This window comes from Ciona intestinalis, chromosome 6 (assembly GCF_000224145.3).
Source record: "Ciona intestinalis chromosome 6, KH, whole genome shotgun sequence".
Taxonomy (NCBI): Eukaryota; Metazoa; Chordata; class Ascidiacea; order Phlebobranchia; family Cionidae; genus Ciona; species Ciona intestinalis.
In genome coordinates this window covers 2,319,644-2,334,791 of record NC_020171.2, presented here as the reverse complement: position 1 = coordinate 2,334,791, position 15,148 = coordinate 2,319,644, and the positions used below count along the sequence as shown (strand labels likewise).

At 37.0% G+C, this 15,148-nt stretch overlaps 3 protein-coding genes and 1 long non-coding RNA gene across 7 annotated transcripts in view; 2 read left to right on the top strand and 2 right to left on the bottom strand.

The window, feature by feature from the left end:
• Window positions 1-276: 276 nt before the first annotated feature.
• On the bottom strand, window positions 277-2,559 carry LOC113474312. Its single transcript, XR_003395975.1, has 3 exons — window positions 2,382-2,559; window positions 1,688-1,813; window positions 277-1,320 (listed from the first exon to the last, which is right to left on the bottom strand). It is a non-coding gene; the product is annotated as an uncharacterized LOC113474312 (long non-coding RNA).
• Window positions 2,560-3,646: 1,087 nt separating this feature from the next.
• LOC100185096 (26S proteasome regulatory subunit 7) lies at window positions 3,647-5,839 on the top strand. The gene is made up of 3 exons (XM_002128152.5): window positions 3,647-4,326; window positions 4,630-4,946; window positions 5,268-5,839. The coding sequence occupies exons 1-3, from the start codon at window positions 3,696-3,698 to the stop codon at window positions 5,619-5,621; spliced, it is 1,302 nt and encodes a 433-aa protein (XP_002128188.1). The 5' UTR covers window positions 3,647-3,695; the 3' UTR covers window positions 5,622-5,839.
• A 937-nt stretch (window positions 5,840-6,776) lies between these two features.
• On the top strand, window positions 6,777-10,378 carry LOC100187487 (nudC domain-containing protein 3-like). Of its 3 annotated transcripts, none has more exons than XM_018812228.2 (7): window positions 6,777-7,355; window positions 7,787-7,851; window positions 8,108-8,245; window positions 8,677-8,806; window positions 9,176-9,325; window positions 9,701-9,889; window positions 10,204-10,378. In XM_018812228.2, exons 1-7 carry the CDS (start codon window positions 7,161-7,163, stop codon window positions 10,312-10,314), a joined length of 978 nt encoding a protein of 325 aa, XP_018667773.1. In that variant the 5' UTR covers window positions 6,777-7,160; the 3' UTR covers window positions 10,315-10,378. The 3 variants fall into 3 exon arrangements, with proteins under 3 accessions (XP_018667773.1, XP_002128027.2, XP_018667772.1); XM_002127991.5 differs by having other exon boundaries at window positions 6,778-7,355; window positions 7,787-7,859; window positions 8,110-8,245; XM_018812227.2 differs by having other exon boundaries at window positions 6,779-7,355; window positions 7,787-7,859; window positions 8,113-8,245.
• A 157-nt stretch (window positions 10,379-10,535) lies between these two features.
• LOC100182738 (popeye domain-containing protein 3) overlaps window positions 10,536-15,148 on the bottom strand; it is a 10,936-nt gene continuing 6,323 nt past the window's right edge. The window contains exons 7-10 of one of the 2 annotated variants that reach the window (XM_009860562.3): window positions 12,890-13,001; window positions 12,450-12,611; window positions 11,630-11,730; window positions 10,536-11,277 (exon numbers count right to left, since the gene is read on the bottom strand). In XM_009860562.3, the coding sequence (XP_009858864.1) occupies window positions 11,678-11,730; window positions 12,450-12,611; window positions 12,890-13,001 (327 nt within the window). In that variant the 3' untranslated portion in view covers window positions 10,536-11,277; window positions 11,630-11,677. The remainder of the gene's footprint in view (window positions 11,278-11,629; window positions 11,731-12,449; window positions 12,612-12,889; window positions 13,002-15,148) is intronic. The other variant, XM_009860561.3, reaches the window with a different exon arrangement.

Here is a 15,148-nt window from a genome sequence, read left to right as displayed (position 1 = left end):
AGTTAAGCTGTCGTTGGCTTTGCGTCACTCCAAAATATTTCAATTAAATATTAACCTTAAGGTTTCTCCTAAGACGTATAATATATACATAACGACCCAACAGCCTAAACCAATACTGTTCCATGTGCCTGAGACCTTTTATAAACTGAATTATTACAGCACCAAATACATATAGTAGGATGGGGGAAGATGGGACACCTTTTTATTATAATATTTTCTTGTCCCATTTGGTAGTAAACAAAGAAACATTTAATGAATTATAAAACTGCATTCTCGCGGCTCCAATAGACCGTTATTAATTGTTTAAAACACGATCATGATATTTGGATATTATGTGCTAAAGGTGTCTCATCTCCTCCACCCTACTACATTACAATTTTTCTAAACTGCTTCAGAATACACTCGCATATACTTTATATTTTAACCACGTATTCACTGCTATACTGAATGTGAGGCCTGGCCTGCGAACACCAGACGCCGTTCTGTGTTTTATCTTCACGATTCCATGGCCTCGTTAAGACGTTTATTACGCGTGGTAATAATCGCCTAAAGGTGGCTGTACACAGTATCCGGCGTGCGAATTCGCTTGCGAAGTCGTTTGCAAACCNCGTGTCCAATTCCGCTTTGTAGTATGCGAAATCCCGGACAAAACCAGACAAAACGGATCGAATTCCGGAATACTGTGTACAGCCACCTTAGGGCGTTTATTACGCGCGGTAATAATCGCCTAAGAATTCCCTATCCGTTGTACCTTTTTCTCTGTTTGCATTGCGTACCCTGAAGCAGGCCAAGGATATTTACTTTTACTTGTATATTTATTTAATTTAAAACCGTTGTGGGGCAAGATACTGTTAGCACATAATATCTCACATTTTCTAATCGTGTTTTCAACAATTAACAACGCTCTTTTTTGTCGTGAGGATACGGTTATATAATTCTGTAAATATGCTTTGTTACCACCAAATGTGAAGATAAAACAGAATGAAAATATACATAATTACCGATCATGGTTTACGCATTGAACAATAACGCGTTTTCTTTCTGATGACGTCACAAAGTTTTATTGACGTCATGGATTTGATGATGTCACAAAGTTCTTCATCATGTCGTTCCATTAATGGTCGTCGCAATACTACTTATTAATGACGTGGGAGTTGACGTCACGCTTACGTCACCACATGACATCTTACACCTATGTATGACGTAGCCAACCGCGTAACCAACGACAAAAAATATGACGCAGAGTGTGACAATAAGTATGGTTTTGGTGAAACAGCCTTTAGTACCGCTGGTCCATTCTTTGTAGCAACCACGGGCGCCCTGTTAAATCAGTAATGTTATTTTATGGGGTAAGATGGGTAGCATATAATACCCAATACTTCCTAATATAATTTAGACTGTGTTATCCGTAAGATAATGTTTTTTGATATAAAATTAACATACAGAGTATTGTGGGGGTAAAATGGGACACCGTTAGCACATTATATCCAAATATTCTGTTCATGTTTCATTCAATTAACAACGGTCTATGGGAGTCACTTTATGTTTTTTTTGTGTTCCTATTTTTACTACCAAACAGGACAAGAAAAAAGAATGAAAAGGTGTCCCATCTCCCCCAACCCTACTATACATTTAAATAAATTCGTAAATATCACAGAAAAACAAAACGATTAGATTCATACTTTACCTCGTTTGTTGTAACAGAGCTGCTATCCTCATAAGCGGAGTATTGTCCAGGCATTATAGAGTGGTTTACTTCGTACTTTTATAACTAACGCAGTAATTCCACTTGTAATCCTATTGAAATCTGGTGCTACAAAAACATAACAGACAAAGTCAAGTTCAACAAGTTGTTTAAAGTAGATATAGTAGGGTGGGGGAAGATGGGACACCTGTTTATTCTTTTTCTTGTTCCATTCGGTAAACAAAGAACATTCAAAGAATTATGAAACCGTTTCCTAACGACTACCTTTTACCGTTGTTAATTGTTTAAAACACGATCAGGATACTTAGACAATATGTGCTAAAAGTGTCTTCCCCCACCCTACTATATATATTTCGCCATCTCAGTCTTTGATTCAAATATAGCGATTGATTTACTTTCCCCAAGCCTATTTTATGTTATAAATCTATTTTGATGCAAATTAATAAAAAGGAAACTTAGCTTTCAGTAACTATAAACACAGTATGGAAGCTTTATCGGGCAGCGGGATATCGGCATTAGTTTGGTCATAGATTATATTAAGCTTAAACGTGACATAACTTGTGCGGGAACTTGAGCTAATTATTTGGCGGACAACTGTGCTCCTGCAAGTTCTTATATCTTGTTTACATTTTCGATTGCTTTTATCAACACATTCTGAGCTAAAACGTTTTTTCACCTAATTTAGATGCTCAAAACGTGACATAACGTCTCGGCTATGTAAGTTATTTGCGATGAACTGCACTATACGTAACTATGTTGTGTTTTCACAAACATTTATCTCTTTATTCAAAACAGCAATTACGAAAACTTTTCTTCTTGGCAAGATCAAACATAAAACAATCTTTTTTGTTAGAATGGAGAAATAACAAATCAAAGCGCGAAATCAGAACGAAAGTTTTACCGCAAGGCATATAAAGTCTAGATTGAAAAGATTGCGGGGTTATTCATGTAAAGCAATTACTACGAAGCTCTACCTTTTCGGAGACATCATTAGTACTGTTTCGTAATCAGGCATGAGGTGTATGAAACAGAACACCCGTGTTATAACGACTAATATTGCCCACCATGCGATGATCATCAATCACACCATAACGTTTTATCTTTGCTTTTGTACAACCCAGTACTCTGCCGCTCCATTACTCACTACAGCACATAATAGCATTCCCTCACTGTATCTGCAGCACTCCTAACTGAGACTTGTGGTTCTCATTGCCTATATCAACGTGCTATCCTACAGGCAAAAGGAGTAATTGCCCCGTTGCGTAAACATTTTCGAGGTAGCGCCGCCGCATATTTTAAGTTTCGAACTCATCGAAGTTCTCGCGGTGTTATTGTGACGTCACAGACAGGAGCGACGCGGAGTTTCCGAATAAAGGAACTATTACGTGACACAACATTTAGTTTGTATGATAGTTATAAAATGCCATTGGTTAGTAGCATATGAGAGGTTCGGAGATAATACATGGGAGGGAACAAACAGTCCGTATCTAAACGTGTTTTGTTCGAATGGCAGGGATAAACAAAAACAAACGAAAACGCATGACGCAAATCGACACACCTCATATAATATAAATACGAAATTTAAAACATTGTCAGTTGACGCGTTTCTTTTACTGATAAATATATTACCGTACAATATACTCGGTCTTATATAAATGTACCAACTTATAACATTTTCTAAATGTTGCTCCCCTTTATGTAGATCCTACATCGTATACGATCTAACGTTCAACTTTGTCTGTCATTCTTCTGTATTGTGTATATTTGTTTAAAATAATACAAGTTTTGGTCTAAGTTTTTACCCTGCTGTTAGGTGTCTGTCTATATAAACAAGCAGAGCCAAAGTATATTGCATTCACCACATTAATCAACGAGGTTCCCTGTATTTAACTAAGTGTAACTGTACTTAAACGACGTTATACTAAGTTTTACCAAAATTAAAAACATATCCGCAGAGTGCTGTCTAGATTTAATTTACATTTAAATTAAAATGCCAGACTACTTGGGTGACGATCAGCGCAAAGTTAAAGAAGGAGAAAAAGAAGACAAGCCTATTCAAGCGTTAGATGAAGGGGACATTGCCCTACTGAAGACGTACGGCCAAGGTCCGTATGCAAAGCAGATCAAAGCAGTTGAAGAAGACATAACTGCGATCACTAAACGAGTGAACGAGCTAAGTGGGATCAAGGAATCCGACACTGGACTAGCCCCGCCTGCGTTATGGGATCTAGCAGCTGATAAACAGACCTTACAAAGCGAGCAACCACTCCAAGTTGCAAGATGCACGAAGATCATCGATGCTGACACCGATAATGCCAAGTATATTATCAACGTAAAGCAATTCGCAAAATTTGTGGTCGATCTTGGAGACCAAGTCGCCCCAACTGATATAGAAGAGGGTATGAGGGTCGGGGTAGATCGGAATAAATACCAGATCCATATTCCGCTGCCCCCGAAGATTGACCCCACTGTGACAATGATGCAAGTTGAAGAGAAGCCCGATGTGACGTACTCGGATGTAGGAGGATGCAAGGAACAGATCCAGAAGTTGAGGGAGGTAGTGGAGACTCCTCTGCTGCATCCGGAGCGATTTATTACTCTTGGAATCGATCCTCCTAAAGGTAAGAAGTGGAAAGTGTCGTAGTGTTTTGTATATCATGAGTGGCAGATATCAAGTCATCCCACTCTGCAGAGTATGGCAGGTGTACAGGCGATTTTGTTTACAAACTTTTGGTCATGCACGCCATAATTTATCAATTGATCAACCAATACCAAAGTTGTAATAAATTGAGTAGGATATCGTAATGTGGCTTAAAAACCTACATGAAAAACAATCTATTTTCTGTTGGAATCTTTTAGTTTGGAATAGCCTTTAGATCAAACTGAACTGGAATCTATTTTAAAACAATAATTTGTTTCTACAGGAATCCTTTTATTCGGACCACCTGGCACTGGTAAAACACTGTGCGCTCGAGCTGTAGCAAATCGTACTGACGCTTGTTTCATTCGTGTTATCGGTTCTGAGTTGGTGCAGAAGTACGTGGGGGAAGGGGCAAGAATGGTACGTGAGCTGTTCGAGATGGCACGCACAAAGAAAGCTTGTCTTATCTTCTTTGACGAGATAGATGCGATCGGTGGGGCGAGGTTCGACGACGGTGCAGGAGGAGATAATGAAGTTCAACGTACGATGCTGGAACTTATTAACCAGCTTGATGGGTTCGACCCAAGAGGAAATATTAAGGTTGGTGGGGTAGTAGTTCTAAGTGAAGCAAAACAACTGTCTTATAATGACTGTCCTTGCTCATCACGTGAGGATAAATAAGTTACATACATGGTAACTCATAAGCTGCCACGAGGTGTATGAAACAAAACACTCATTATAACTACTGACGTCGCCCCATCACATGAGGATAAATAGGTTACATACATCGATACATGGTTACTCATAAGTGGGCACGAGGTGTATGAAACAGAATACCTGTGTTATAATGACCGTTGTTGTCCCGCCATGTGAAGGTAAATAAGTTTTTCAATACATCCATTAATTCATTCCTTTATCCAGGTCCTAATGGCAACTAATCGACCAGACACCCTTGACCCCGCCCTCATGCGACCTGGAAGAATGGATCGCAAAGTTGAGTTCGGTCTTCCCGATCTAGAAGGACGTACCAAGATATTTAAGATCCATGCGCGGTCTATGAGTGTGGAGCGTGACATAAGGTACGAGCTTCTAGCTCGCTTGTGCCCCAACAGCACAGGTGCTGAGATAAGAAGCGTGTGCACTGAAGCTGGCATGTATGCTATTCGTGCAAGGAGAAAGGTGGCCACAGAGAAAGATTATTTGGATGCTGTGAACAAAGTGATTAAGTCTTATGCTAAGTTCAGCTCCACGCCAAGATACATGACGTATAACTAACTTCTGGAAAAGACACTTTTTGATGAACTGTTCCAACTTTCAACAAATTCAGAAAAAGAGAAAGACATGTGATATACAATTAAACTAAAAAGCTGATAATGTTTGAATGACTTTTTCAACTTCTCACAAGTTCTAGTATCTATTTAAACTTTGACCAATTGCTTATGCTCGCTGTTTATGTTGTAATGTTGCTATAAATATAAACTTGAAACAGACGAGTTATTGAAGCTATTGCAGTGTGTGGATGTGTGGATTTAGGCCAGAGTTGGGTAGGTGACACCAAAGTTAGTAGATGTGTTCACTCATACCAGAGGTTCTAGGTTCGAAACTCTGGCAATAACTTGCGCGTATGTCCTGGTGCAAGACACTAAACGGTAATATTTAAACACATGGGAACTTGTAAGTTGCATGAGGTGTATGAAACAGTACACTTGTGGTATAACAACTGTCCTTTCCCCTCCACATGAGAATGGATAACATTAAGTTACATTCATTTATTCTCTAATAATGAACAATGGTATGCAATAAATCTGTCATTTAAAAGTATTTTGTTTCTGACAAAGTAATGTAGTAAAAATCTTATGTTGTGTCTCCTCAAATTTGTTAGGAGTAAATATATGTAAGGTATAGTAGGGGAAGGGAGGACGGGACAAAGCACAGAATATCCAAATATTTTGATCATGTTTTAAACAATTAACAACGGTCTTTGGGAGTCATGAGAATACAGTTTTATAAGTCATTGAATATTCTTTGTTTACTACCAAATGGGACGGGAAAATGAAATAAAAAAGTGTCCCATTTCTTCCCATCCTACTATATATAAGTGTATTTAAGACGCGAGTTTTGCATCAAAAATAACAATAGTTCTACAAATATGTTATATTACGACAAGACTAAACACACGCACGAAATGCCCCCTTTAAATTCCGAAATAAATGCCTTTAATTTTCAATCGCAAGTACACAGCGTACTATAGGGGATTCCCTTAGACCTAGTTTCGGTTTGTTGTTTTTTTGCCGGAGGCGAAAAACACGTCAGAAATTTGTTAATTACTCTCTTTGCGGGTTAAAAGTTACTGAAACAGTAGTGATTTGGTTTTGGAATAATGCTAGTTGTTTAATACTTTTTAATAAGAGTCTAATGATGCTATAGTTATTGGCGAAATTTATTCTTTTTTGGTACACTATTAGTTGGATATTGGACTTAATTTCGTTTGCTACGTAGTTACTATTTAGCAGCCATTTTGTCGTATCTTATCTATAGTTTTTATATAGGACCAAACCCAACCTCCCAAAATGTAGTTATATCATAGTTTTTGTAATTGTTCATTTTTCGTTAAAACTGTCCTTGTTTTGAATTAATTTTTGTAAAGCAACATTGAATAAAGTTATTAATTTTTGTGTTATTGTGGTATTACATATAGTAGTACTACAGTGTTACTGAAACATAATTCAAAATTCTAGTATATAGTATACAGATATAGTATACAGCAGTTTTTACCATTTTCGATTTGTAATAACAAACCATTAAAACATCACAATGAGTTCTGACAAGATAATGGCCGCTTATGACAATACATTGCTTGGGATTTTACAAAACGAGGGAGGACTTGAAAAATTTCTCGACGTAATTTTTGGGTTTTTATGTCGCCGTACGGATTTCTTTCGAAATATGGATGACCCGAAACAAAAGTTTGGATTTCCACCCGGGGTGGCGGAGAAAATTATTTTATCGGTGAGTTGTTAAAAATTAAATATAAAAAATAATCACCCACAAAGTAACATACATGGTAAATCGTAAGCTGGCATGAGGTGTTAAACCCGTGTTATAACGACTGTCGTTTTCCCGCCGGGCAATGATTAAGTAAGTTACATTCATTCTAATGCTAACTTGGGACTTTTTAACATATTGCCTTTTTATTGCTTTTTTGGCAATAGTGAATACCCTTTTGGTAAGAAACTTATTTGTCGGCCATTTGTTATCAGTACATTATACAGTTATGCTAACTTCTCGCCTTTTTTGGCTTTGTGTATCTTTTTTTGCTAAGAATTGATTTTAAAGGTTAATTTTAATTAACTTGGCATCAAGTAGAAGTGCACTAAATCCTAAAATGTAAAGTACCACATTTTAAGTCCTTCAGAGATTTAAAATATATTCCCTTCTAGTATTTTACGAAATACAAAACAATTGTTGACAAAATGGAAGCCGAGAATAAGGAAAGGCAATCTAAATCTAAAGGTAATTATCAATGTATTTTTTTTAACAATGTATGGTTATATCATATAATTAGGCATGCCACGATACCTGGGGTTCAGACCAGAGTTGGACCAACAAGAAGAGTCTTACCATATTTAATTTCATGTAGATTTTTATCCTAACATGAGTGACTCATCTATGGTTGCCACTCCCATGCCCACAGTAGAGTTGCTGAAGTTATTGCAGTGTGTTGATAAACATAAATTTACTTACAAACCATTTCATTCATCAGCAGAACTAACAGAAGTTGCCCAAATAGTTGAAATCGAGGACCCCCCACCAAGTGAGAAGGAAACGACATCTGAAGTTCCTGCTGTTGTAAAACCAAAGCAATCAACTTTAACCAAACCTACTAATGCAACTAATGAGTGAGTTAACTTAATACAAACATTAGTTTTATTTATATGATAGCAAAGACCATGTTTTTTAAAAGACAAAGTGAGGGGATTCAGAAAACAACAGGTGTAAAACACGCTATAAATAAAAAAAAACACGTTATACTGTTCCTATTATTCCCTTTCCAAAAGGATGTCTCTTTAAACATAAGTTTTAGTTGTTGATACGCACTTTCTTAGCTTTATTTTGTGTCTGGAATACAACTTATTTTGTTGTAATGCCTATTTAATGCATATATAGCAAATGCAAAGTGCAAACTTTTCGGTTTGTATAAAATTTTAGAAACGGGGTGTATGAAACAAAATACTGATGTTATAATTAATGTTTGGGATCTTAAATTCTATTGTTGTTTTTAGTCACGCTATTACCGTATCTTTCAATTAATTCTAAACATATTTTCCAGTCAAACAGTTTTCCAAAGCAACCCTGATAGTTACAACGGGGCGATACGAGACAGGTACCAATGGTCCCAGAATTATGACGACGTTGACGTAAAGATTGTGGTAGAAAAGTCGGTTGTGAAAGCTAGACAGGTATGTGGCCGTGGGTGTAATGAGTAAAACATAATCCTCACAAAGTTACATACGTGGTAACTTGTGCACGAGGTGTATGAAACAGAACACCCGTGTTATAACGACCGTCGTTGCCCCGCCATGTGAGGGTAAATAAGTAACATACGTGGTAACTTGTTAGCGGGCACGAGGTGTATAAAACAGAACACCCGTGTTATAACGACTGTCGTTAAAAATATGTTTGTTACATACATATAACTTGTGTCAGACAAAAATCAAATCCAACCAATTGTTATATAAGAGATATATATTTCGCCTAAATGGCATCGTCATTCTGTTATTCAAATTGATTTTTTTAAAAGTTGTTGGTATTTATGGAATTATCCCCAGGTTAAAGTTGAAATCCAGCGAAAACATTTAAAAGTTTGTGTAAAAGCGAACGACACTGCCAACTATGAGACGATAATAGACGGAGAGTTACAACATGAGGTGAACAAAGAAGAAAGTATGTGGTCTCTGGAAAGTGGGAAGAACATACAGGTAGCCTTCAACCAAGTAGTCACTAATGGATTGTCTAAATTTTCAGTCATACGTATTAAAAATAAAAAAACTCCAAAAAAATAATCACCTACAAAGTTACATACATTGTAACTTGTAAGCTGACACGAGGTGTATGAAACAGAACACCCGTGTTATAACGACTTATACATACAAGTTGGGTTTATTTCTCAAACATAGTTGGACTCGGTTTTGTCTATTTAGTAGCGGTGGATTCTGTTTATGATGCAACTTTCTCTGTGTTTTTATAATAATAACGATTGTGACGTAAGATGTAATTTGTCTTGTCGTCCATATTTGTCTTATTCTTCTATCATATCATGCATTATGACATCATCATTCTTTATGACATCACAGATCACGCTCACAAAGTTTAAGAACATTTGGTGGACGATGTTAGTTGCCGGAGAAGATGAAATCGACATTCAGAAGATCGCTCCGGAGCGTTCTATGGAGGACATGGACACAGAAGAGAAATCAGTGATCAATAAGCTTCAATTTGATGAAAAACAGAAGAGACTCGGTCTCCCACAAAGTCATGAGATGGTAGGAGGGTTTTTATATAAAAGGGATGTTTAAATGCTTCAGCAATGTTCATTTTTTGCCCATGTTTTTTTCCAAAATGTAATAGTTTGTTGCAATGGTTTCAGCAATGTTCCTTTTTTGCCCTTTGTCCATGTTTTTTTTCCATTTTCTGTGCTTGTTTTGTTCAAGTTTTGTCCATTTGTTTGTCCCATGACAAAAGTTCAAGGTTCACCAATTGTTTAACAAAAAATATACTTCGTTTAAATGGCATCGTCAGTCTCGTATACAAATGAAAATTCCTGTAGTTATACCTGCGTTCTTTTTCATTTTTGCAGAAAGTCCACGAGATGTTAAAGAAAGGCTGGGATGCAGAAGGCTCTCCTTTTAAAGGACAAGAATTTGATCCAAAAATGTTCAATATATCACCGGGTGCCGTTGAACAATAATATTTAATTCTATGTTTCTATATTGATTGTGTTTGAAATTTGAAAATAAAATACATTTTGGAAATTTGGTGTCTGTTTTTCAGAGATTGCGCGACCACCAGTGTTGCCGGGTCATCCCAAGCGACCACCAGCGTCGCATTCTGTTAACATCTCTCTTGGATCAGTCGGCTTCAACTGCCTCCCAATTGAATATATTGTGTTTGTAATCTTCTTCTTCCCCATCGATTAAACATCGTATTTTATTCAAACCAACTGAATTGTCACTACATTGTCTCAGAAACATGCATTACATTACTACCTAATGAAAAATAGAATGACACAAATTGAATAAAAAAAAAGATATGAAAAAAAATTACGAGACGATGTCACAAAAAAAAGAATAAACACACTTTGTGTCGCATAATAAATTCATTTTTTGAAATTGTAATTACACAGTTACACACATGCTAAAACATGTTCTTAATTAGTAAAGTTTAAAACACTTGCATGTAAATATAGTAACGTAAACCAAGTACCATCAGTCAGAAAATCAAATTTAAAATTGCTTACAAATTACAATACTATGGGGTAAGATGGATACCGTTAGCACAAAATATCCCATATTTCCCAATCCTGTTTTAAACAATTAACAACGTTATTTTAGAGACACGAGGATGCAGCAATATAACTATATATATATATATTGGGACAATAAAAAAACCCATTTCAGTTTATACTTGTAAAAGGTATTTCATTTTGTTGCTTGTAAAACTTATTTTTAAGTTATTTTAGTTCTTTCAGTTTTTACTTGTAAAAGTTATTTTGGTTTGTTGCTTGTAAATCTTATTCTTTAGTTCTTGGCTTCTGCTTGGGCAAACCTGCCTTTCTTGGCTTTTAACATGGTGATTCTTTCGGACATTCTTCTCGCAAACAATCGAGTGTAATGATCCTTGGCTTGTTTACCCATGCGTTTATGACGGTGGCCTGAATCAATGGTACATGGTTAAATGTTTTTACAACTGCTAACATGGTCATTTTTTAATATAGATATATTTTTGTTATTCTAGGATTTTATCATTTAAATATGACATAATTTTTTATTAAAGTTTTTTATCATAACATATTTGATCATAATTTATGTTATTTACTTTGAAAACGATACGAAAGATTGTATTTTTAAAACAATGGGATATTGTGTGGACCTATATTTTCTGGTCTTAAATGCAGCCACTGTGAGTTGACAGCGAGCATGAGGTATGTATGAATAAACAAAGTAACTTATTGAGTGATTGTGACATAATAAACACCAAAAACACACTGGCAATTCATGATTTACCTTTAATGAATTAAATCACATATGATATGTTTCATGATCACGTGAAAATCACACAGATGATACTTTAATAGAATCACGAATTTGTGATGTTGATTGTTTTCCTATGAAAAATAAATAAACGAAAATATGAACAAGCATGAGGTGAATAAACAGTTTATGAGTTTCATAGTTTTTAATATAAAAACATGTATGCACATTAAGTTTGATTAAAAATGAAGGTAAAATATTAAAATGAATGTTTAACTATTTTAACTAAAAGGAACATATTTTATATACACAATATAGAATAGAATGCTTACAATACAGACCATGCATATAGATTGTAGAATATGTTAAAGATGTCCCGTCTTACCCCACAACACTACATGCGTCCCATTTTACCCCACAACATATAATGTTTATTTCAATAACTGCAGCAGGGTATATTTTCGGATGAGCCTGTCGTACTGCACAATACTGTAGATGTCCCATATTACCCCACGATACTATAGGTGTCCTGTCTCACCCCACGATACTATAGGTGTCCCGTCTCACCTCACGATACTATAGGTGTCCTGTCTCACCCCACGATACTATAGGCGTCCCGTCTCACCCCACGATACTATAGGTGTCCCGTCTCACCCCACGATACTATGGGTGTCCCGTCTCACCCACGATACTATAGGTGTCCCGTCTCACCCCACGATACTATAGGCGTCCTGTCTCACCCCACGATACTATAGGTGTCCCGTCTTACCCCACGATACTATAGGCGTCCCGTCTCACCCCACGATACTATAGGTGTCCTATATTACCCCACAAAACATATTTATTCCAATACCTGCAGCAGGAGTTCCAGGCGAGCTACTCAACTTCTTTTGCTCTCGCTTTCTGACATCATCACGTAGTGACATCACACATGGCAGTCTGATGTCATAATGGAATCCACGATCAGTGAATTGACGAGCGTTGAGTGAGTAAAGCTTCTTTGCCACGTCACTTCCTGTTGTGATGTCATAATAATCATTATGATGTCATAGCTAACTTTATTTTTATTGCAAAATATAGTTTCTACATAAATTTTAACTTAATTATAATATGTTTAAAGATAATAGGCAACTCTGGTCTAAATTACAAGTCACATATAACGAAGTATCCTCAAATAAAAACAGAAAAATCATTTTTTTAACCAAATTGGATTGTTCCAAATCAAACAAAAATTAAAAAAGCTGTTTCCTACCATTTGATTGGTTAAGTTAAAAGTCACATGACATTACTGACCAATCATGCTGGTGATGAGCTTCCCAAGCCTTCTTCTCTTAGCCAATAGCGCTAGGAGAGGTTTTCGCTTCCAAGTAATATAACGACACTCTGTGTCAGCTACGATTGTCACCTAGAATGTGTGACTGCTAATTAGACGAATGTAGATATTTTATAAAACACACAATGGTAACTTGCCAGCGGGCACGAGGTGTATGAAACAGAACACCCGTGTTATAACGACTGTCGTTTCCCCGCCATGCGAGGATAAATAAGTTACATACGTGGTAACTTGCCAGCGGGCACGAGGTGTATGAAACAGAGCACCCGTGTTATAAAGACTGTCATTGCCTTGCGAGGATAAATAAGTTACATACATGGTAACTTGTTAGCAGGCATGAGGTGTATGAAACAGAACACCCGTGTTATAACGACTGTCGTTTCCTGCCATGCGAGGATAAATAAGTTACATACGTGGTAACTTGTTAGCAGGCATGAGGTGTATGAAACAGAACACCCGTGTTATAACGACTGTCGTTTCCCCGCCATGCGAGGATAAATAAGTTACATACATGGTAACTTGTTAGCAGGCATGAGGTGTATGAAACAGAACACCCGTGTTATAACGACTGTCGTTTCCCGCCATGCGAGGATAAATAAGTTACATACATGGTAACTTGTTAGCAGGCATGAGGTGTATGAAACAGAAGCACCCGTGTTATAACGACTGTCGTTTCCCGCCATGCGAGGATAAATAAGTTACATACGTGGTAACTTGTTAGCAGGCACGAGGTGTATGAAACAGAACACCCGTGTTATAACGACTGTCGTTTCCCTGCCATGCGAGGATAAATAAGTTACATACATGGTAACTTGTTAGCAGGCATGAGTTATGAAACAGACACGCCCGTGTATATAACTGACTTTCACGGCAATAGCTTCAACACAGTGGTCACAAGAGATATAGTAGGGTGGGGAAAGATGGGACACCTTACGACTATACCACTGTTAATTGTTTGAAAAAAGTCAGGATATTTAGATATTATGTGCGAAAGGTGTCCCATCTTACCACGCAGTACCCCACAGCGCGAACAGCGTCCCATCTCACCCCCCCAGTGCAAAAGGTATCCCATCTGACCCCAAAGTGCGAAAGATGTCCCATCTCACCCCAAACATGTCACCTCCCCCCGAAATATGTACCATATTACCCCAAACATGTCCCATATTACCCCCAAACATGTCCCATATTACCCCAAACATGTACCCTATTACCCCAAACAAGTCCTATATTACCCCACAGACCACAGTACAATAATTACACACCCCTTAACATATTTACTAAACACCATCAAACAACCCACCTTGAAAAGTTCCTTAGTTGATGATGTAAGTTTGATTGAATCCCATTCAGGAGAATCAATGAAGTCGTTCGATGAAATATAATGTAAGAATTTATCCTCGCACGACACTTTTAAACTAAAGTGAAGGAATGTGGAGTTTATACAGTGGTGAAAATGTATGGAGTTCGGAAAAGTTTCTCTGGTGGCATGAAAGACTTAAATGGGCTTCCTTGGTGTTGGGGTAATGGGCCAAATCTGACTTAAATCTCAGGTTATAGAATATGATGTGTTACTTGTGGATAATGTAACATATAGAATATAATGTGTTACTTGATATATAGGTGTATTCAGACTATTACCTAACAGTAAATTAGGTTAATAGTTATTTTAGCCAAGGTTATTATATATGGGTGAGATCCTATAGTGAGACATGCCATGAGCCTGACCCAACCCTTTTATAAAGAGGTCCTACAGTAAAGCATTCCATGGGACCTGGTATTTAAACTACATTTGTGAATAGAGAACAATTATTATAATTATATCCTCATACTTACTTTCCACTTAAAAGCATTGATAGTTTTTCAATGGGCGTTTTATTCTCAGCCGAATAATTGTGACCTTTCTTCAATGTTAATATTTCGCATCCCTGGTTAATATGATGTCATTTAACATAGAAACATAAAAGCTGCTTTTATTTAAACACTAGATACTATTAGTATGAGCAGTGATGTGGTTTTAGAGCTCTAATATTGTAACCAAATGATACCGGGTTCAATGCCAATCGCTGCTACCATTGTAGGCATATGTGTTCTTGTGAGACATATATAAATACAATCACCCACAAAGTTACAAACGTGGTAACTCTAAGCTGGCACAAGGTGTATGAAACAGAACACTCGTGTTATAACAACTGTCGTTGGCCCCCCCCCCCCCATTGCGA